Below are 23,930 nucleotides of genomic sequence, written 5' to 3' on the forward strand. Positions count from 1 at the left end.
GCTGGGCTGTGGCCGCCTGGGGAGGCGGCGAGGGGCGGCGGGCGGCTTTGTCCATGGTTCCCTTCCTGCCCGTCCCCGCCTTTCCGCGGCACCGCCCTGGGCGACACTGTCATCCGCGCTGTCAGGCGGGCCTTTTCTTTCACTGACCGGGTTCAGAATGTCCCGGGCCATCGTGGCCTCTGAACGTGCAGCAGCCCCAGTCCTGGAGTGCTTTTCTGTGTCGCACGTGGCGTTCCCTTTTCCTTAAAACATTAAAGCATTAAAAAAATAACGCGTAATGGAGTGGTTGGTTTTATAACAAGGGTTTTAGACCATTCCAGGTCTATTGTGTTAGAATTATTTCAGCCTGCTATTTTATTTAAATGTGTTAATAATATGCATAGTAAGTGACAGCAAGGAGCACCTGCGAAAATGGTATCTTTAAAAAGTGTGAGAACAAAGTATTTGAATACCGTTTAAAACTACTGTGTAAAAGGCCGGTTGCATCTTTGATTCTTTTTGTTAAATTCCAAGGCTGTTTGTTTGTTTTTCCCTTGGCAGCATGACTAAGCCTTTGATCAGAATCAACTCTGAATACATTGTAATAGGTCAGTGAAAAACCCATTAGGAAATTGGTACGACCTTAAGTCTTCTTAATCATATTACAGCTAAGGATTTACTTCTTTGGTGGACTGATTGTAAGCTTCAGTTATGGTGGAACATTTGACTCATTGCTGTTTCTTAAACATTTGTAAGGGTAAAGTGGTACTAAATATTTAAAATTTCATATTATATGTGTGAAGACAGGCACTCTGCAAACCATCAAAGAATGCAACATCATCTTGCAGTTGAGCCTGGCAGCCCTGTGATGGTCCCCATTGGTGTGAGACTGGGCGGTAGCTTCACTGCAGCTCCAGTTACTCTCCTGTCTTGGCAGTGTCTCCTGAAAGCACAGTGCATGAGAAGAGTATAAAGGATGGGGATTTTCTTTAGCAAGGAGGGAGGAAACTTTCCTGGGGAGAGGGACACAGTATCCTAAGTATCTCACAATTAGCACTTACTTTAGTTATCTAAATGTTTTCTTTTTTTTTTTTTAATGGATAGCATGACTTTATTTGTTTCATTTTATGTGGTGCTCAGGATCGAACCCAGGGCCTCACACACCCTAGGCAAGTGCCCTACCACTGAGCTGCTGCCCCAGCCCCATGTTTTCATTTTTAAAAAGATACATTCTTAAGCATGTTCATCATGTTGGAAAAAGGTGTATAACTTTCTAAAGGGTATAAAGAATTTTGAAATGTGATGGTTTAAACAGAAAATGAGAAATAGAAATTTGAAAGTTGAGTTAATGTAGGATTAATTCCCCCCCCCCCCATACTGGGGATTGAACCCAGGGACACTCTACCACTGAGCTATACCCCCAATTTAAAAAAAAAAAAAATTTAAATTTCAAGGCAGGGTCTTTAGCAAGCTAGCTTTCTTTCTTCTCTCTTTCTATCACTGGGGATTGACCCATCGAACACTCTACTGCTGAGCTGTAACCCCAGTATTCCTCTTTTTTTTTTTTTTAATTTTTTAATATTTATTTTTCAGTTCTCGGCGGACACAACATCTTTGTTTGTATGTGGTGCTGAGGATTGAACCCGGGCCGCACGCATGCCAGGCAAGCGCGCTACCGCTTGAGCCACATCCCTAGCCCCCTCTTTTTTTTTAAATATATTTTTAAATTTTAGTTGTAAATGGATTTTTTTTTTTTTTTAATGCGGTGCTGAGGATCGAACCCAGGGCCTCACACAGGCAAGTGTGCTACCCCTAAGCCACAACTCCAGCCCCAGTATTCCTCTTTTTTTCAAAAAATTTATTTCCAGACTGGGAATCACTACTAAGTTGCCAAGACTTGAACTTGCGGTCTGGAGCTGATAGGATTACAGGTGTGGTACCATGCTTGGCTAGGAGCTCAAATACTCCTGCCTCAGCCTTCTAAGTCACTGAGATTACAGGAGTGGGCCACTACACGTAGCTAAGATTAGTTCTTAGTAGATGAGTGAAATATCAGAAACCAAGATTTTATGTTACAAAGACAGGATTATTAAAAGCCTGAGCAATAGGACCTGGTGAGTTTTTTTTAATTTTTTATTTAAATTTTTTTTCTCTTAGTTGTAGTTGGACACAATATCTTTATTTTATTTATTTATTAAAAAATCTGTTTTTTTTTTTGTTTTGTTTTTTGTAGTTGTAGATGGACAGCACACCTTTATTTTATTTGTTTATTTTTATATGGTGCTGAGGATCAAACACGTGCTAGGCAAGCGCTCTGCCACTGAGCTACAGCCCCAGCCCTTATTTATTTATTTTTATGTGGTGCTGAGGATCAAACCCAGCGCCTTGCACATGCTAGGCGAGTGCTCTACCACTGAACCACAACCTCAGCACCCCTTGGTAAGTTTTTGACAGGTTTCAGGGAAGGCATGGCTTTAAATGACTTGAGAATGCCCTGAATGGCAGGCACTCCTAAGTGGCCAGAGATTTGGAGAAGAAAGCTGACAGTCAATCTGGCAGGGCAGAGCCATAGAGGTTAGAGACAATTGATAGGCAGCTATTCCTCAGAGACACTAGAAGGAAAGTGTCAATTGTCAGGGTGGCCTGGAGCTATGGGCTGAGTGGAGGAAACAGGCCCAAGGGCAGTCTGCTGTGGAGGACCTCAGAGGCTGCTCTTCTTCTGGGGCTGCAAGGAGGATTGGAGGACTAAGGAGCTAGGTGGCATTTAGAATGGACAGGGCCTGGGTCTGTGACTTAACATAGTGAGGCAGGTGGTGTGGCTGGTGCTGGTGGCTGGGATGAGCAAGTGAGGCAGCTATTCACCTGAAGTGAGGCCTTGAGTCTGGAATTAGGGCAGTGGCAGGAGGTGCAGAGGAGCAGTTTCATCCAGGGAAATGATTTAGGGTACTGTGGGCTGCCTTGGTGCCAGGGAGAGGCTGCAGGTGGAGGTAGAGGGATGGCAAGGATGCCCCATCCTTGTACCAGAGCAGGCCTGTGCAAGCACCAGTGGGCCATGTCACTTCTCTGCTAAGATTCTCAACAGTGCCCTCTTGGACCTGGTATTGTCTGGCCTCCCTCTGGCCACTCTGGCCCCACTCAGGTACCATACCCAGCTGTGGAGTTTTGAGCAACATGCTCCACTCTGTAGTCTCTGCTTTGCCTGACTTTTCTTCTCCTCATTACCTAAATGCTGCATTGTTTTGCTCTATTGTTTTCTTGTTTTGTTTACTGTCTTGTGCAGTCCTCATCTCAGGAAGGGGCAGGGCTTGGCACCCAGTAGGCACTTCATAGGTGTTTGCTGAAGGAATGGATCTACAATGACTTCTTCATCTCTAACTTGGTGACTCATTGGTTGGTGACACCCATCACAATAGGGAAAGTGGGAGGAGGACAAGATTGTCTGACTTCTGGATATGATAAATCTGGGGTGCTTGTACAGGGGGCCCCAGTGGGCAGCTGGAGATGCAGTTCTGGAATTAGACAAGGGTTGAGGCTGGTGGTCTAGATTACTCCATGTTGAGGGCCAGGTGAAGTGACCTTCTGGTATATAGACAGTGGAGCAGCCCTAAGGAGAAGAACACTTTGGGACACTGGGAAAAGAGGTCACCATTCAGTAGCTGAGAGGTCGAGGAGGAATAGGACTGAAAACATCTGTTGGGTCTGGCCTCTAGACAAGTTACCAGCAATCTTCCAGGTTTCCCTGGAAGTAGGAGCCCAAGCCAGAGCCCTATGTCCTAACCAGGGTATCCTTATGTCTTTCCACCCAGGTAGCAAACTCGTGAGTCAGAAATGAATTATTGTTTTGTTTTGGTTTTAACGTATGTTTGGAGGCAGATGAAAGCAGTTTGGATCTGTACTTTTTAAATATTCTTGATGTGCTATCCACACTTATACAAAATGGATAAGTGAATATTAATACAAATACAACAAATTTTTTTTTCCCCTACTACTGGGGATTGGGCCCAGGGATACCCTACCATTCAGCTATACCTCCAGCCCTGTTTTAAATTTTACTTTGGTACAGGGTTTCACTAAGTTGACCAGGCTGACCTGGAACTTGCTATCCTCCTGCCTTGGCCTACTGACTTGCTGGGGTTACAGGTGTGTGCCACCACATCTGGCAGCAAAACCAACATTTTAGGCAGAGCTGCGCATGTGGATAAAGTAGAAGTCACTTTCTTGGTTCTAAAATATCCCAGTTAGCCCAGCTGAGATTGTGGGCTGTTCTTGACTTCCACTGCACATCATGGGTGTTTGTGTCCAGGCACCTCTGGAGATCACTGCACTACTATCACTAAAATGTCACAGTGATGCCAGCACTGTTCCAGTAAGATCAGAGCTGTGGCTACCTCCATCTTCCTGGTGAGGAGTGGGAGGTGAGAGGGCATGTTAGTGCTGCGAGGTTAGGGTGCTAACCCATGCATCTGCTTCCACAGTCAAGCTTGGAAGCACCTTGCAGTACTTGAAGCTTCACCCTCAAGTGAATCCTGTAATTGTCTTTATCAGGGAAAGCTTTGCCCCCAATTTCACTTTTTTTTTTTTTTTTAAAGAGTTACATTTTAACCACTTATACATGCACTGTTCAATAGTGTTAAGGATCTTTGCATGTTTGCAGCCTCTCTGCAACTCAGTTTAATCTCATGGCACTGAGATTCTGAGTCCACTAAACACTAGGCCTCCTCCCTCCAGCTGCCTGGTAACCACCTTTCTGCTTCTGTTTCTGTGGTTCTGGCTGCCTAGATAAATGCATGGAGTCCTATAGTAATTGCCCTTCTGCAACCAGAGTGTTTCACTCCTCATAGTGTTTACAAGGTTCATCCGTAACTTTTGTTCCTTTTAACTAAAACGTCATAAAGTCCTAAGGACTTTTGGTATGCTCTTGATATTAATTTCCCATGGGAACTCTGCTCATTTCTCACGTGCTAGTTGTGTGTCCTTGCTGTTCACTTCTGGAGCTAGGGTACTCTGCTGAGCTCTTGAGTTGTGACAGAATTCACTAATTTTGGTGGTAGGACCAGGGAACTCCTTTCTTTGATGAATGGCTGTCAGCAGGGAACTGCTCTTGGTCCTAGAGCTGCTGTCCCTGCTCCCTGGCCTCCTCCATTCTTCAAAGCCATCAGTGGAGATGCTTCCTATTCTGAATTCCTCTCCAACTTTTTGAGTGTCTGCCTTCCTGCCTCTGACCACTAGAGCCACTCTTAAAGGGCTCATGTGATTAGGTCAGGCCTGCCTAGATAATCTCCCTGTCTTAAGGTCATCTGTAAAGTCTCTTTATAGGGGCTGGGGATGTGGCTCAAGCGGTAGCGCGCTCGCCTGGCATGCGTGCGGCCCGGGTTCGATCCTCAGCACCACATACAAACAAAGATGTTGTGTCCGCCGAGAACTGAAAAATAAATATTATCTAAATAAAAAAGTAAAAAAAAAAAAAGAGATTGAACTTGGGGATCCTTTTACCACCGAGCCACAGGGTCTCAAAATTACTAGTTGTTTAGAGTTTGCTAAATTGGTGAGGCTGGCCTCAAACTTAGATTCTCCTTCCTTAGCCTCCTGAGTTGCTGGGATTACATCACTGTGCCTGATAAGAACTGCTTTTTAAAAACATTTTCTGGGGCTGGGGTTGTAGCTCAGTGTAGAGTGCTTGCCTAGCATGTGTGAGGCACTTGGTTCAATCCTCAGCACCACATAAAAATAAATAAAAACATAAAGGTATTGTGTCCATTTATAACTAAAAATTTTAAAAAATCAAATAACTTCATAATTTCTTTTAGAACATGGAAAATAAAGAAAACATTTTGAGAAATGTTTTCTGTATTTTTCTTTAGGAAAGAAAATTATTTCATTCATTAGCACTTAAATGCATAAACTAGTTTTGTGGCATTAGGTTAATCTGCTGACATTTTTCCTGTTCAATCAAGAACTGCTTTCCCTGCCTAGAAATAAAACTGCCCACACTAGTGTCTTCTTCCCAGATTCCTATGACACCCTGCTCTTCATCCTCTTAATCATATAGTTAGTTGAAGCTGTTCATTCTTTCCTGCTTGCTCAACCAGGGACATTTGGATCATTAGGACTCACTCATTCGTGTTTTAGGAAGAAACATGTTCTGTATTTTCATATAGTTCTTCTCCCTATAGAGTGTTGTGTTTAAAATTTGCTCCTAGGTGATGGACCTGTGGTCTAGCAGATCAGTGATCTTGCTTCAGGAGTCCCTCTGACTGCAGAGGGGGACTGACAGCTGGGCCAGAGATGCAAACATCTTTTCACCCATGTGCAGCCACAGTTCTAGACAGCCCTCTGTGAATTTCTAAAAGAGCAAGTAAGCTCTTGCAGGGTTATGTGCACACCTTGAAACAGGTGGTGAGTCTGGGTTATTGCAGAGCTGGAGGGTCTAGCACAGCGGTGGCGGATTTCCAAACAACCCCCCTGGCTCTGTGAGCAGGCTCAGGGGAAGTGCCTCATTTTCCTAGTTCTGAAAGTCTGCAACAAAATCCCCCAAAGGCAAACATTTTTTTTTCCCCTCTATACAGTAGTGCGAGGTGTTTCAGAATCGCTGCACGTATTGTCGTCTGTCTTTTGAATATGTTTTACTTTCTGTGGTTACTTGGCCATCATGGATACCTCTATTTGGTTCATTCTTGTGGTTCAAGTTTGAAGAGGGGATAAAAGGGTTAGGTTAAGTTAGATTAGAGGAAAGGAGTAGCAGAGGACAAGTAGGAAACCATGAGTCAGAACACTTTCAGGTGTAGGGGCTCTTTTGGGAAGCTCTGGAGATGAGCTTCCTGCCTAGGAGGTAGTGCTGGAGGAGCCCGGCCCTCAGGCAGAATGTGTACATCCGTTTCCTTCCTGCTTCCCTTTCTTTGCTGAGGAAGGGACCTAGGGCCTGGCAGGTTAAGCAAGTGCTCTACCACTGTGCCACACCCCCAGCACTACAGTGATTCTTCATTGGGAAAGGGTAGGACATGGGAAAATGGGTAGCTATACAGAACTTATTTATTGTTCTTTTTTTTTTTTTTTTGTGCTGGGGATTGAACCCAGGACCTTGTGCATGTAAGGCTAGCACTCTACCAACTGAGCTATATCCCCAGCCATTTTATATACATTTTTTTCCATTTAGAAAAATACAGACTACAGAGGAGTGCCTTATTGTAATTTTTTTTTTTTTTGGTGCTGGGGATCGAACCCAGGGCCTTGTGCATGCAAGGCAAGCACTCTGTGCTATATCCTCAGCCCCATATTTTCATGTTTATCTAAAGATATCGTGGTTTGAAAAAGGTTGAGACTCTTCAGAAGACCTTTTGGGGTTTTGCTGGAAAATGAACCTTGACTTTAATGTTTAAACTGTTAGATCTTCCTCACTCATCCCCTCTCCTCTACCTCCACTGGACCTACACAATATGAATATGTTTCACTACTTTCAAGTCGTATTCCGCCTTTGACTCTTTACTATATAATTTTTGTTCTGAAATTTTAGAACAATATATATGTAATTTTTACTACTGGTATTATCATTGCTTTGGCTCAGTGATGATGGTAGTATATTTGGAAATTTCTAAATATATTAAAGACAACATAATATATTTTGTTGATGTTCTTTATTTAAATGGGATCATAGAATAAACTAAGGATTTGAGAAGTGAAGCTTTCTTCAACTCCTTGACAAAGCTAAAAAAGATTAGATCACAAAATGGGTTGTTTTGTTTGATCTTCATTTAATTGAAGTTCTGGAGTTAGAGTGCTTGCCTAGCATGCAGGAGGCTTTGTGTTTGATTCCCAGCACTGCAGAAACAAAAACAAACACACAGAACCTGTGCATGTTTTTATTGTGGTGTAAATCAGGTATGATAAAATTCATAGAGCTTTGCCACCATCAGCACTAATTTAAGTATGTTTTCATTATCTCCCCCCAAACCCTGTATCTTTTAGCAGTCACTCACCATCCCCCTTGGAAACTACTAGCCCATTTTCTGTCTTCATGGACATTTCATACAAGTGGAATTATATAATATGTGCCATTTGTATCTGGTTCTTTCAGGTGGCATACTATCCTTGTTGTTGCGTGTGTCAGTACTTTGTTTTCTGTGAGTTTGTATGCATATGTGTGGTGTGGTGTGTTAGGGTAGAATCCAGGGCTCTCCCAGGCTGGGCAGGCATTCCATCATTGAGCCACATTCCTAGCCCTTTTTATTTTTATTTTTTATTTTGAGACAGCATTTCATTAAATTGTCCAGGCTGGCCTTGAACCTGTGATCCTCCTGCCTTACCTAGTTGCTGGCATTACAGGCATGCGTTACCTTGTCTGGTCAGTTCAGTGATTTTTAGTATGTTCTCTGTTTCGTGCTGCCACCCACCTCCATCTAATTTTGTTACTGCAAAGTAACAAAAAGATGATTGTTAGACAGACAGACAGACAGAAACAAAGAAAGAAATTCATACTAGGCATAGTGGCACACACCTATAATCACATTCCTTGGGAGCACTTGGTTTTTCTAACTTATTTTTACCGTGGGAGTTTTACCTACTGGCTGAATGGCACCTGATAAAACCAGAGTTGGTTCCCTTTTCCTTCTCTGACCTTTGATTTATTTTCACTCCTTTTTGAGAAAGGGAGAAGGTTGTGGTAAAATTTACCAGACTATTGAAAATTGTGTTGCCTGAGGATGAGCAGAGTGAGATGTGGTGTGCGCTCATTGGGCCTGGTTTGAAAGGAGTCTAAGTAGATCAGTGTCCAGGCTCTGGAGATGGGAAATGTCATCGCATGAAATGATGGCCTCTAGGCTCCGCTGCTCAGCTGTGACAGATTAAGCCTATATAGATATGGAGTAGTTTTTGAAGATTCTGTCCAGCTGTAGATTCCAGTTTTTAGAGTCCAACCAGTTCTGCTTTCATCTTTCTGTTTGATAAAGAATTCAGTGCATTCAGCAGTTCTTTTCTTGGCTCCGTGTTGGGTTGTTTTATTTATTGTGGCAGAATGTCAAGTCCTTTCTGAATTTGAGGGTTTAAGAAAATCCCATGGGCCTAGACTGGCACTAAGGTGCTTTTCCATCCTGGAAAACTTCAGAATTGTGGAGCGTGTGCACATACACATGAGAGCAGTGTGTTCCTGAAGTGGAGGGATGCGCTATTCCTAGTCTGGCAGTGTGAGTGCCAATCATTGCATCGGTCAGTTTCCTCAGTGTAAGTGGGAATTATGGTGCCAATTGACTGAACCACCTGCAGACTTTGTTGTTGTTCAGTAAAATAATACCCATATGACGATGTATAAAAATGAAAATGCTGGACAGATGTGAATTCTTTATTTTTTAATTTTTTGGTACTCTACCACTGTGCTACCCCCCCCCACCCCCTTTTTAGATTTTATTTAAAGACAGGGTCTCATTAAGTTGCTCAGACTGGCTTTGAACTTGGGATCCTCTTTGCTTCAGTCTCCTGAGTTGCTGGGATTATAGGTGTGTGCCACCATGCCTAGTATGAATTTCTTTCTTTGTTTCTGTCTGTCTGTCTGTCTAACAATCATCTTTTTGTTACTTTGCAGTACTGGGGATTGAACCCAAGGATGCTTTACTACTGAGTTATTTCCCAAGCCCTTTTTATTTTTTATTACACTAAATTGCTCAGGTAGGCCTTAAACTTGTGATCCTCCTGCCTCAGACTCCCAAATTGCTGGGATTACAGGCATGTGCAACCACATGTGGGCCTGGCATGATTTTTTTTTTTTTTTTTTGTACCAGGCATTGAACCCAGGGGTGCTTAGCCACTGGCCTTTTTTATATTGTATTTAGAGACAGAGTCTCACTGAGTTGCTTAGGGTCTTGCTTAGTTGCTGAAGCTGGTTTTGAATACTTGATCCTCCTGCCTTAGCCTCTCGAGCTGCTGGGATTACAGGTGTGTGCCACCATGCCTAGCATGAATTCTTAATATACGTACTACATATATACTTTTCAGTTTTGCTTTTATCAAGTTATGCATTCTTTGGTTTTCTCTTTGTTTTAGAATGGCATTAGATTTTGGGGAAATTTTTAAGATCGAGTTTCTGTATGCCTTTTACCCAGCTTCCCCAGTGCTGACACCTTGCATCGATGGGTGCATTTGTGGCAATAGTGGAATAAACATGAGGATGTTATTAACTAAATCTACTTTATTTGTGGTCACTAGGTCTTTCCTCACGTCCTCGCTCTGTCTTGGGATTCCATCCAGGACACATATCCACTTGGTCATGTTAACTCTAGATCCTTAGACTTAGACCTCCCTTGTTTTTGATGACTGTCTTAGTTTGTTAGGGCTTTTATGATAAAGTACCCAAGACTGAGTGGCTTATGAACAACAGAAATGTGTCTCTTACAGTTCTGTATGCTGGGAGTCCATGAGATCAGGTGCCCAGCATGGTTTTGGCAAGAGCCTTCTTCCAGGTTGTGGGTAGCCACTGCCTCCTTGTGTCCTTATAGGGTGGAAAGAAGGTGAGAGAGCTCTCTGGTCCCTTTTATAAGGGTACTAATTCTATCATGAAGATTCTTCTCGTCATCCATTCACCTCCCAAAGGCCCTAGCTCCTAACACTGTCACATTGGGAGTTAAAAATGTCAACATGAATTTGAGGGTGTGTTAACTTTCTGTTACTGTAACAAATACCCATGATAATCAACTTATAGATAGAAATGGTTTATTTTAGCTCACAGCTTTGGAGGTTTTAGACCATGGTCTGTTGATTTTTAGGCCTATGACAAGGCAGCATGTGTGTTGTAGAGCAAAGCCATTAACCTTTTGGCCAGGACTGGGGCGGTGGTAGAAAAGAGAGGGGAAGAGACTAGGATCCCAAAGTCTTTTCAAGGACATGCCCCCCCCCCCACACACACACTGTCTTTCTTTCCCCTCCCCCCTCTATTGCCCAGGCTGGCCTTAAACTCCTGTGCTCAAGTAATCTTCCCACCTCAGCCTCCTGATTAGCTGGGATTACATGTGTGTGCCCCTGTGCCCAGATTAGGCCTCATCTCTTAAGGTTTCTATCACCTCCCAGTAGTGCCAAGTCTTTCACACATGAACCTTTGGGGGACATTTAAGTTCCAAACTATAGTAGGGGGATCACACATTCAATCTGTTGTGGTGACGTTGACAGTTTTGAGGAGTGCTGGTCAGGCATTTGGTACAATGTCTTTCAGGTTTGGTTTGCCTTTTTCTCATCACTAGACCAGTGTTACAGTCTATCAGAATTCCTTGGTGAAATGAGTGATTCTGGGCTGGGGCAGGGGAGATACAAGATGATACAAGATGAGCCTGAACCTTGTAGCACCAGGAAGTAAGTAGCACTCAAGACCCACAAGGGATAGGCGTGAGTCAAAGGACACAGACTGGGGTACCCCATACCTAAGAGGCGGAGCACTTACCTAGCGTGCACAAGGCCCTGGGATTATTCCTGCAGCAACAACAACAACAAAAGAAAAAAGAAAAGAAAAGAAAGAAAAAGATACTGGAGCCAGTTTGAGAGCTCCCAGTGGCTAGAGCCAGAACAGTTTGAGCAATGCACTAAGTAATGTGGTTTCTTTTCTTTTTTTTTTTTTTTTTGGNAATCATCTTTTTGTTACTTTGCAGTACTGGGGATTGAACCCAAGGATGCTTTACTACTGAGTTATTTCCCAAGCCCTTTTTATTTTTTATTACACTAAATTGCTCAGGTAGGCCTTAAACTTGTGATCCTCCTGCCTCAGACTCCCAAATTGCTGGGATTACAGGCATGTGCAACCACATGTGGGCCTGGCATGATTTTTTTTTTTTTTTTTTTGTACCAGGCATTGAACCCAGGGGTGCTTAGCCACTGGCCTTTTTTATATTGTATTTAGAGACAGAGTCTCACTGAGTGGCCTCCCTAGCCTTTTTTATTTTTTATTTTGAGATAGGGTCTCACTAAGTTGCTTAGGACCTTGCTAAATTGCCCAGGCTGGCCTTGAATTTGCAGTTCTCAAATTACTGGGATTACCACTTTGTGTAATTGTGCCTGACTTAAATAATGTACTTTTAATAATTGGCAGATGGGTAAAACCTAAACTAAAATAATATCCTTAAGTCCATACTGATATAAATGATGAAATACATCGCCAGGGCAGAGGCAGTAGAGAGACAGATCTGTCCTAGACACTTCTCATGAATTGCAGCTGCTCCACTCTCCTGTAGCAATAGAGCCCAGTTGAACTTCATTCCTGCCCTTGCTTCTTGACTGTGCTCAGTAAGGTGTGGGTATGGCAGTCCTACAGGGGCAGGCTGCATGCACCACTTGAGCCAGTTGCCAAGGCGAGAACAGCACATGAGCCTTGTTTGGGGCAATTTGCCTTCTATTTCCCAGAAGTGGTTGCTCACTAGAAGTGAGCGTTGATTTTTGCATGCTTGCCACTGTTTCTAAATATCACATGTATCTTACTTCCTGGGTCTTTCTCATTAGTGACCTCTCATGATGACCCTTGGAGTCTGCCTCTTTCTGTGCTCCTCCTCTCCACAGCTGATTTCTGTGGACTTCTCCACAGCCTCCCACAGATCAGCTTGTTGTTTGGTTGGCTCAGTCTTAATGTTTCTAAGTCAATGGTGATTCCTTTTCCTCTTCACCTTTCTGCCTTCTTTGGAGCTCCTTCTTTTGTAGAGTTGGCACTCATTCAGCCCCAGGTACAGCCTTGGATCCTTCCTCCCCTGCTGAGGATCTTTTGTGTGGGATGCCTGTGTCCTCTGTTCCCTCTCTTGATTCATCCCTTTGTTCTGCTTGAGCACACTTCAGTAGCCTGAGAAGGGTGCTCTGGAGGTAAAAGTTTTTGAGCTTTGGTCTGTCTGAAAATGTTCTTTTACAGTTATAGTTGATTGAAAGTGTGGTCCTAGGATTTTAATTTAGAAACAGTTTCCCTTCAGAAATTTGGAGGCATTTGTTTAATTGCCTTTGGCATCCAGTGTTGCTCTCAAAAAGTGTGAACCCAGCCAGGTGCAGGGGGTGGCACATGCCTGTGATCCCAGCAACTTGGGAGGCTGAGGATTGAATGTTCAAGGCCAGACTCAGCAACTTAGCAAGGCCCTCAGCAACTTAGTATAACCCTGTCTCAAAATTAAAAGGGCTGGGATGTAGCTCAGTGGTTAAATGCCCCTGGGTTCAATGTTAAATTCCCAATTCTCCCCCCCCCCCCAAAAAAAAAGTGTGAACCCTTTTTTGTTTTTTGTTTTGAATTTTTTGGGAGATTTGTTGTTCTTTTTTTTTTTTTTTTTGGTGCTGGGGTTTGAACCCAAGGCTTTGTACATGCAAGATAAGCACTCTACCAACGGGCTGTATCCCCAGCCCTTTTTGGGGATTGAATCCAGGGTTTCAGACATGCTAGACAAATTCTCTACCATTGAGCTACATTCCCCAGCTCTTTATTTTTTGTTTTGAAATAGGGTCTTGCTAAGTTGCCCAGGCTGGCCTTGAACTTCACTCCTCCTACCTTAGCTTCCTCAGTCACTGGGGTCCCAGGCATGTGCCACTTTGCCTGACATTTGTCAGTTTAATTAAGCATAGCTTGATGCTGGATAGGGGTTCACCCCAAACTTGTCAATTCTCATTGTTCCTTTTGGGAAGAAAGGCAGCTGTCAGTCAAGGCTTTCTCTTCTAGTCACCAGAAGAAGGAGTAAAAAAAAAAAAAATTGCTTGTCTTAAGTCAGAAGTACAGTTTTAGTACATGTAAGAACTATTTTCTGTTTTGTATATTATCTCTGCTTGGATTACTTCAAAGTAGAAGTAAATCAACTGAATGTGCAAATTAATATTTATGTCTGTTGCTTTTTGTTGAAATAGAATTGTGGCGCATTAGTTGTGGGTCTGGATATTTGATATTATTCCTTTTTGTTTGCTCTAAAGGTACACATCACACTGTCAAGTAACATATTGAATTCCTAATGCAAAGATGGTACAATCAATTTGTTACCTTGTCTGCCTGAACTGTTAGATCTTATCATAAGTGCAGGCACCGGTTTATTGTTTTTTGGTACCAGGGACAGAACCCAAGGGTGGTTTACCAATGAGACACATCCCCAGCCCTTTTTAATTTTTATTTTGAGACAGGGTCTCATTAGGTTGCTTATAGCTTCACTAAGATGCTGAAGCTGGCTTTGAAGCTGCAATCCTCCTGCCTCAGCCTGCTGAGCCCCAGGGATTACAGGCATGTGCCACCATGTCTGGCGCAGACATGGGTTTTAATTATTATTTTTTATGAAGGTTTTCTAAAAATTTGTTTCCTATGATTTCAAAGGACAAGTGAGCCCTTTGAAAGAAGAACATTGGACTTTCCCATTGGATTAGTGTTTAAAGACTGGTTATTTTTATTTTTCAAGTGGTATTTAGAAGAGTCAAATTGTTTTATTTCTAGGTTTTAGACTGCTACAGGAGGGATTTAATTAGAGGGCTGAATGTGGAGCCAGGCAAGATAGGTTTTTGTCATTCCCAGTCCACATCCTTATAGTGTGGGTGGGTGAGGTGAGTCCATGGACAGGAAAACCATGTACATTAAAATAAACCTTCCAGGCATGTGGTGCAGGCCTGTGGTCCTAGCTGCTTAGGAAGCTGAGGCTTGAGGATCACTTGAGCCCAGGAGTTCGAGGCCACTTTGGGAAATTCAGTGAGACCCTGTCTCAAAACAAAACAAAAACAAGGGCTGGGCTTGTGGCTTAGTGATAGAGCGCTTGCCTAGTATGTGCAAGGCACCAGGTTCGATCCTCAGCACCACATATCAATAAATAAAGTAAAGGCATTGTGTCCAACTAAAAAAATATTAAAAAACAAAAACAAAAACAGGCCTGATGTGTTTCAGTGGTAGATTGCTTGCCTATGCAAGGGGCCCTGGCTTCAGTCCCAGTTCTGCAAAAATCAGTCGCAGTAAACATTGCAGAGATTGAGTCACTGTTCAAATAATGAAGACAAATGAGTTCTAAAATGAGATAAAAGGGGCTGGGGATGTGGCTCAAGCAGTAACGCGCTCGCCTGGCATGCGTGAGGCGCTGGGTTCGATCCTCATCACCTTATACAAATAAAATAAAAATGTTGTGTCCACCCAAAACTGAAAAATAAATATTGAAAAAATTCTCTCTCTCTTCTCTCTCTTAAAAAAAAAATAAAATGAGATAAAAGTAATAATTGTTTCAGGTTTATTTTCACCTTCATTATTTTAAGTATGATCTACTGACACCGTATGCAATTCCTTGACCTCATGGAGCCAGGGCTTTAATTCTTCCCAGAGCTTAGCCTGTTGAACAATGGCTTTTAGAGGTTTGACTCATATAGTTTCTCAGATTCTACACTGGACATTTTGCATTAAATTCTTTTGCTCTCACAGAGCAAATAATTGACTTTAAGGAGTTTGTTTATCTTTGGGAATAAAAACACAATAAAAAAAATTCACCATGGTGGGCTAGGGTTGTGGCTCAGTGGTAGAGTGCTTGCCTAGAACAGGTGAGGCCCTGGGTCCGATCCCTAGCACCACATAAAAATAAATCAGAGGGAGGGCTGGGGTTATGGCTCAGAGGTAGAGTGCTCGCCTAGTATGTGCAAGACACTGGGTTTGATCCTCAGCATCACATAAAAATAAATAAAATAAAGGTATTATGTCCAACTACAGCTAAAAAAATATTTAAAAAATCAGAGGGATAAAGATATTGTGCCCAACTACAACTAAAAAATAAATATTAAAAAAAAATTCACCATGGTTAATTAATAACTCGGGACTAGATATTTTGTACTTTACCTGGAGAAGAGGGCATGGGAATATTTTAAGCCTATAGTGTATTGCAGACCAGGGGGAGCATCAATGCCACTTAATATCCAGGAGGTGAAAGCTCTGCAGTCATGTGGGAGGTGGACACATAGCCTCTGAAGCAGCTTCCCTCGTTCACTAAACATATCTTTATGGCATGGCTCTGGTTGCTTCTTTGTCTTACCGAATCGTCTGGAGGCATACACAACATCAGAAGTTGAAAACAGGTACAGGATTGTGTGGTTTGTAGACCAGGAAAGCAGGCAGGCTATGTGAGTGTGACGAAGGCTTCTGGGGAGCTTTCAGAGGTCAGCCAGCTGTGCCTCAGCCTTGAGTCACAGTCTGTGCAGTTTTGGACTCTTCACTGTGATGGGCTGCAAAATAGTGTTCTCTCAGAAAAGGGTTTCGTTTCTATATTAAATTTGAGTAGACTCTCATCAGTCTTTCAGTTTTTTGCTGTTGCTTTTATTCATAGAATGTGCTTTACTTTTTTTTTTTTTGTATCAAGGATTGAACCCAGGAGCGTTTAAGCACTGAGCTATATCCCCAGCCCTTTTTTACATTTTATTTAGAGACAGGGTCTCGATAAGTTGCAGCTGCTGGGATTATAGCATGTGCCACCATGCCTGGCATATGTGATGTACTTTGGCCTATGTGCATATAGACCTTTGCCTGTATTTTCTTCTAGTTTCTTGTGTGTTTTTAGAAAAAGCACATTTAGGGCTGGGAGTATAGCTCAGTGGTAGAGTGCTTGCCTAGCATGTATAAGGCCTTGGGTCAGTCTGTACTGCAAACAGACTCCCACATTTAATTTTTTTAATCAAAAATTTGGAGTTTAATTTATTGTATAGGGAGGGTAAATATTTTTTCTCTTTTTTTATTAAAAAATTTTTTTGTGTGTGATTGTAGATGGACACAATACCTTTATTTTTATGTGGTGCTGAGGATTGAACCCAGTGCCCCATGCATGCTAGACAAGCACTTTGCCACAGAGCTATAGCTTCAGCCCTTTTTTCTTTCTTTCTTTTTATATAGTTTTTAGTTGTTGATGGATGGATCTATCTATCTATCGCTGAGAATTGAACCCAGTGCCTCACACAAGCTAGGCAAGCACTCTACCACCGAGCCACAACCCCAACCCTCTTTCTTTATTCTTGAGATGGGGTCTTGCTATATTGTTTTGCTGGCCTCATACTGGTGAGCTGAAGCAGTCTTCCCTTCTCAGCCTCTCATGGCTGGGACTACAGCTACATGCCCAGCTCCCTTAATTTTATTCTAATAGTTAATTGCCTTAGTATTATTTATCATTGTTATGGGTTGGATATGGACGTCTCTCACAATCTCTTGTGTTGAAGACTTAGTCCCTAGTATGGTAGTGTCCAGAGTAGGACTTTTAGGAAATAATTGGATCGTAAGGGCTTTGATTTCTTCAGTGAATTAATTCATTTAATGGGTGGTTAAATGTTGTTGTTGTTGTTGTTATTTTGCAGTACTGGGCATTGTGCCCAGGGGTATTTATACCACTGAACTATACCTCCAACCCTTTTCTAATATATTAGTTTTGAGACAGGGTCTTGCTAAGTTGCCTATGTTTTTTTTTTTTTTTTTTTAAGATAGAGTGAGAGAGGGAGGGAGGGAGAGAGAGAGAGAGAGAGAGAGAGAGAGAATTTTTAATATTTATTTTTTAGTTTTCGGCGGACACAACATCTTTGTTTGTATGTGGTGCTGAGGATCAAACCCGGGCCGCACGCATGCCATGCGAGCGCGCTACCGCTTGAGCCACATCCCCAGCCCCTAAGTTGCCTATGTTTGCCTAGAATTTGTAATCAGCGTCCTGAGTTGCTGGGATTACAGGGGTGCACTATAGTCCCCAGCTGGATTAATAATTTGAATGGATAACTGGGAGGAGGTGAAAACTGGGCAGGTGGGACATGGTTGGAGGAAGTAGGTCACTGGGGGCATACCTTTGGGGACTATATCTTGTTCGTGTTCCCTTCTTCAGTGTCTGTCTAGCTTTCTGTCTCTGCTTTGTGGCTGCCATGAACTGAGCAGCTTTCTTCTGCCATGCCCTTCTGTCTGGATGTTTCTGCCTTGGAGCCAGCTGACCATGGACTAAAACTTCTGAAACCCTGAGCCAAAATAAATCTTTTCTAAGTTGTTTTTCTTAGATACTTGTCATAGTCACAAAAAGCTGATTAACAATCATGTGACCTACCTTTGGTTATAATGGCTCTGAAACAAGAGATATCAAGCAGTATAAATGTATATGCCACTGTCTTCCTCCCATAAACATAGCATGAATGTACGTTCACATCATGGTGACTTGGATGAAAGATACGGAAATGGTTCTGACCTGAGGGTGGTAAGAGGTGTGAGCTTGGGAGATGGAAGACTTGGTAATATCTGTTTCTGCAATGTAATACTTGAAATGTTATATGGATGAGGCAGAAAATGTTTTGTGTTTATTTTAGAGGGAAGAAGTTGGCTCAATGGACAGGAGTTATAAGGAGGGATATTTTAATTCAGGAAAAGGAATAACTTTATAACTAAATATTGGATCAGTTCAACAAGCTCAGTTGTAGCAAGTATGTCTACAGAAATCCTGCTGTTTTTCACCAGGGATGTGCTGCCAAGGATAGAGAAAGGCGGAGAAGGCGGACTTGATTTTTATTTTTCTTCTCCATGGACGTAAATCCTGGAGATCCCTTCCTTTCAATATAGGAACCTTAGAAATGTCAGATAAGCATTTTATTAATCTAGTGCAGTGTGATTTCATTGAAAACTGATCCTAACTGGGTGCTATGGCACTTGCTTGTGATCCCAGTGATTTGGAAGGCTGAGGCAGGAGGACCACAAGTTCAAGGCCAGCCTGGGCAATTTAGTAAAATTTTAAAAAGGGCCAGAGATGTAGCTCAGTGGTAGGGTGCCCCTGGGTTTAATCCCCAGCACCCAAACCAAACCAAACCAAACCAAAACAAACAAAAAGCCCAACAATTCTAAACTGTCTCCTACAGTCATTTAGCACAGGCATGCCGTGTGGCAGGCTGGTAATGTACATTGCACAGGACAGACGGGCCCCTGTTCCTGGGAGCTGTAGCACTGCCCAGCAGTGTGCTGTAGTCCAGCCTGGTACTTGGCTACAGTGAAGTAGGAAAACCATATGCTGAGTAGCTGTACACTAAAAATAGTAACAGATGATGCGCTGCTAGGGAGAAGGCTTGCCCTTGTTCCTTCATTGTTCTGTGGGCTCTTGTTAATGAGGAGGAGATAGATTTCTGAATAGTCCTGCAGGTAGCCTCCCAGTGTCAAAAGGAGTTGTCTTATTAATTAAAAAAAATCATTTTTCCAGTGTGAAATAAATTGGTGATGTAGAGGCTCACATGGTCCTGTTCTCAAACACCTTCAGCTTGCACTCCAAACTTGTGCATGTGTGGTCTGCACCCACTACTTCCCCTTCTTTCCTTCATTCAACTTACGTCTGTCCATTTTCCTGAAGATGCCTGGACCTGGAGCTGTCCTAGGTGCTATGCATTCTGTAGGGTATAAGGTTCACACCCAGCAAGCATTGTTCCCTGAGCCAAACCCCAGCATCCTCCCCTCATTTGTAACAGTGTCTGTTCTGGGGCTGTAAGATAGTTTGTGAAGACACTGACATCTCAGAGAGTGGCAGGTGGCACAAAGGACCTGTTTTGGATGGATAACCTGACCTCTGTGCCCCTTGCTACTGTGCAGAAATGGTCTTAATGTGACCCAGTTTTTAAGCTTTATTATGAGATTGAAGACAGAACTAGAGAGGACTGTAAAAGGCACTGTTGCTTAGTGCCAGTAGTTACCAGCACTTGGCTGATTCCATTTCAGTGCCCCTTCCTTCCTTCTTTCTTTTTCACAGTGGTGGTGTCATGGCAGCCCCAACATGGAGTCACTTTAGCCCCTGGACTCTGTCCTCCTTGGTCATGGCCACATGGACTGTTCTGCTGCATCACTGGGTCTTATGCCTCATGGTCTAGTCCTCTCCAGCCCCTCTAACTCCCCCTTGTGCCTCTACTGGGTTTTCTTCTTGGACTGCATTTCATTGAGAAAATAAAGCTTGCAAATATTCAGATAAAACGTTCACTGAAATTGTATGTTTTGGAAATGACCTTTGGATGTTTTGCTGCTTTTAATCTTTGGTGTTAAATTTAGTTACTGTTACTTATCCATAAAAAAGAATTCAGGTATTAAACCAGAAAAGTAATTTAATGGGCCTGCAAAGGCAAAACAGAAACAATATAGAGCATAGTATTCACAGGTATTATTTACCTGTGAAATGTAATTTAAAAGTTTTCACAAATGTTTCTGTTTAATGCTATCACAGGAGGGAAGCCTATAACAAGGTATTTGATTCTCCTGTTTTCCTCTAGAATGTATGACAACATGTCCACAATGGTGTACATAAAGGAAGACAAGTTGGAGAAGCTTACACAGGATGAGATCATCTCCAAGACCAAGCAAGTAATTCAGGGCCTGGAGGCTTTGAAGAATGAGCACAACTCCATTTTGCAGAGTTTGCTGGAGACACTGAAGTGTCTGAAGAAAGATGATGAGAGCAACCTGGTGGAGGAGAAATCCAACATGATACGGAAATCACTGGAGATGCTAGAGCTCGGCCTGAGTGAGGCGCAGGTAAGTGGAAGAGCCATTTGTCGTGAAAGTGGACTTGATGGTTTGGAAGAGTGGAGTCTTGAAATAGGCAGTTTAACTCAAGTAGAGAGAAGATGCCTGTAGAATATTAGAGATCTACTTGTGTCGAGGTGTGTCTATCATATAAATGAAAACTCACTTTAGCATACTTGAATTTTACATGGCGGTATCCCTGTGTATCATTTAGGGTTTGATTTGGTATCCTGTGTCAAACAACAAAAACAATAGCTTAAGCAACAGAGACATGGATGAAATGAGCACCAGGTAGGCTGTCCTAGGTTGTCTTTGCTGCTGCCCTGTCATCAGGGATGCTCAGGCTGCTGCCACCTGCTGCACTGCAAGCTGGCAGCCATCTCAGGGACTAGGTGGAACTCCAGTGGCAGCCACATGATCTTGTTCGAAGACAGCAGAAGTGAGAGGAGGGACGTGCTACCTCCTTCAAGGCTGCCCCTTAAAGCATGTGCAGCACTGCTCACGGTGCATTGGCCAGATCCTCTCTCTGTGGCTGCCCTGGCTGTGAGGGACTGGGAAATGTTGTCTTGCTCACAGTTCCAGGTGCATGAGCCCAAGAAGCTGGGGGAGAGTGGATGCTGGTCAACAGCCAGTAGGCTCTGCAGTAGCCAGGCCAGATTGCTTTATGTATCTGATTAAAGGTCTGTTTCTGTCATGTGCCACACAGACATGAAAACACTGGAAATGTCTTGGTCGCTTCCCTACCCCTGACAGCTTCTGGCTTAGTCAGCAGATCTGAGGTTAAAGTCAGTTCACTGAAACTTGGTGCTCTCTCAGCTTTTTGTGTGTATAATGAAGGAATGGTGCAGAAGAGTAGCTGCTGAGCCACCGGTTCTTCAGTGACCATCTAGGCCCCAATTTTAGAGTTCTTCATTCCTACCCTGTTACAAATGCTGGTTGTAGATCATAAACTTTGGATTTTGTGACCCTGTTATTTCCCAAGTTCTGTTGTTGAAAGATAGTGTGAACATGAGCTTCCTTTTTTCAGTTTGGCAGATGGTAGGTTTAAAAAAATAGGCAGGAAGAGGCTGGCACAGTGGCTCACACCTGTAATCCCAGCAACTCAGAAGGCTGAGGGGGAGAGATCACAATTTTGAGGCCAGACTCAGCAACTTAATGAGATCCTGTCTCAAAAAATAAAAAGGGCTGGGGATGTGGCTCAGTGATAGAGTGCCACTGGGTTCAGTCTTCAGTACTGGGATGGCTGGAAGGGGAGGAACTAAAAGCCCACCTCCTGGAGTTTTGAGTGGATGAATGAATTTACTGGGAATTGAATTCAGGGTACTTTACTACTAAGCTGCATCCCCAGTCCTTTTTACTTATTTTTAAATTTTGGGATAGGGTCTCACCAATTGCTGAGGCTGACTTCAAACTTGGGATACTCCCCCCTCAGCTTCCCCCTTTGAGTTTCAAGTTGTAGACCTAGAAGTAATGTAGTTTCTGTGCTGGCACAGGAGAGGGGCACGATCTGCAGAGGGACTAGGCTGAGGCCAGTTGACTCCCTGCTTTTTTTTTTTTTTCCCTTTCTTTTCCCTTGGTACTGGGGATTGAACCCAGGGGTGCTCTACCCCTGAGCTATATTCCCAGCCCTTTTAGTTTTTGAGACAGGGTCTTGCTGAGTTGCCCAGGCTGGCCTTGAACTTGCAATCCTCCTGTCTCAGCCTCCCAAGTGACTGAGATCATGGGTGTGCACTGCTGTGCCTGGCTCCTCACCCCTTTTTTGCCTTTATGTTCCTTGCAGCTTGCTCAGAACAGCTTTAGGTAGGTCTGCCCCCAGGTGCCAGTGAGTACACAGCTGGCAGAGATCTGGAGCAGCCAGCAGATTGTGCAGCAAACATAAGCTAGTGAACATGCTGGTGCCTTCTGATGCTCTGTGGTGGCTAGAAACTCCTCCCATATGTGGAAGGAGGTCTAATGCCCCCCTTCCTGATTCTACCACCAGCCCCTCACTTACCTGTGCTTGGGACACCCGCTTTCATGTGGAAAGTGCCCATGTGGAGGTAGATTGCAGCTGTGTCAAAAGAGTAAATGTGTGCCTATTGATAATCACCTTGAGGTGCTCTCATGTAAAAAGAATTGGTGTATTTTGTAAATGTGAGCACGTGCTAACTTTCCATAGACCCCGAGTGTTGTCTGTGGCTGAATTGCATGTGAATTGAAGGAAATACCTGCAGGTGTCAGTTAGAGCTGCTCTCAGGTGCTCAAGTGGATAGGAGGGGCTCTTGTTGGCTATTGTCCAATAGTATTTCTTCTGTCCAGGTTATGATGGCCTTGTCAAATCACCTAAATGCTGTTGAGTCAGAGAAACAGAAACTACGCGCGCAGGTTCGTCGCCTGTGCCAGGAGAATCAGTGGCTGCGGGATGAGCTGGCCAACACACAACAGAAGTTACAGAAGAGTGAGCAGTCCGTGGCTCAGCTGGAGGAAGAAAAGAAACACCTGGAATTTATGAACCAGCTCAAAAAGTATGACGATGACATTTCCCCCTCGGTGAGTGAGTGGCTCTGTCCTGAGATGGTGCTGATGTGCACTACAGCTGGGGGCTGCGAATGGAGGCTCAGCAAGGGGTAGACGTCCTATCATGTCTTTCTTGTGTTTTAGAGCAGTGATCAGAAGGTGTAAAGGACGTTTTGTAAATACCAGGCCTCGCATCACCAAGTTCTGCTCCACTGCTCCTGACATTCCCTGCCCTCATGGGCTGGCTTCCATACCCATTGGCTGCTGGGTCAGCAGGGCCAGTACCACCATCTGAAGTCCAACTCTGGGCTTGTCCTTGACCTCGTCTTTGACCTCATCCTTGATGCCCGCCTAGGACACTGCCAGGTCTTCCTGCTGCCTCTCTTGTGCCTCCTAGGCCTCCCTAGCCAGCTCACCTTTCCCTTCCTGGAATGTCAGGGTGCCTCAGGGGTCTTGTTGTTTCTTTTTATGTTGGCTCTCTCTGAGTATTCATCCGACTCTCAATTATTTTTCTTCCACCATTTATTTCTGATTCAGTTAGCTTCTTTTTTATTTTGGAATAATATGTTAGATTGGGAGAAAAGTTGAAAAGACAGTGAAGAGAATTCCCCAATCCCCTTTACTTAGTTCTCTCCAACCTTGACATTTTACATCAGCATATGTTTTTCTTTTTCTTTTTTTTTTTTTAATATTTATCTAGTTGTAGACGAATATACAATAGCTTTATTTATTTTTATGTGGTGCTGAGGATCGAATCCAGTGCCTCATACATGTGAGGCAAGCGCTTTATCACTGAGCTCCAGCCCCAGCCCCAGCATTCGTTTTTCAAAACCAAGAAATTAACATTGATATGCTACTTTTGACTAAACTGTAGACTTTATTGGAATGTTGTCAGTCCTTCCAGTAGTGGACCCTCTCTGTTCCAGGATCCCACTTCTAGGACTTTACAGAGTATTTGGAACTGAATTTTATTTTATGCCTCTCTGGGTGCCAGACATAGTCTCATGCATGATCAGTG

General features: G+C 43.3%; 1 protein-coding gene across 26 annotated transcripts in view; it reads left to right on the plus strand.

The window, feature by feature from the left end:
* The window catches only part of Klc1 (kinesin light chain 1), a 97,846-nt gene that overhangs the window by 44,002 nt on the left and 29,914 nt on the right, over window positions 1-23,930 (plus strand). For 18 of the 26 annotated variants that reach the window (XR_007346034.1, XR_001504658.2, XR_007346028.1 and 15 more), the window contains 2 exons: window positions 20,164-20,425; window positions 22,715-22,945. Coding sequence is in view for 17 of the 26 variants with exons in the window: in XM_015496175.2 (XP_015351661.1) it covers window positions 20,165-20,425; window positions 22,715-22,945 (492 nt within the window). In the remaining 9 variants the exon portion in view is untranslated. Of the gene's footprint in view, window positions 1-20,162; window positions 20,426-22,714; window positions 22,946-23,930 lie in introns of those variants that run through there. The other 8 variants (XM_015496190.2, XM_015496207.2, XM_015496197.2 and 5 more) reach the window with 1 other exon arrangement.

The sequence above is a fragment of the Marmota marmota genome, unplaced genomic scaffold, assembly GCF_001458135.2.
Source record: "Marmota marmota marmota unplaced genomic scaffold, marMar, whole genome shotgun sequence".
NCBI classification, from domain to species: Eukaryota; Metazoa; Chordata; class Mammalia; order Rodentia; family Sciuridae; genus Marmota; species Marmota marmota.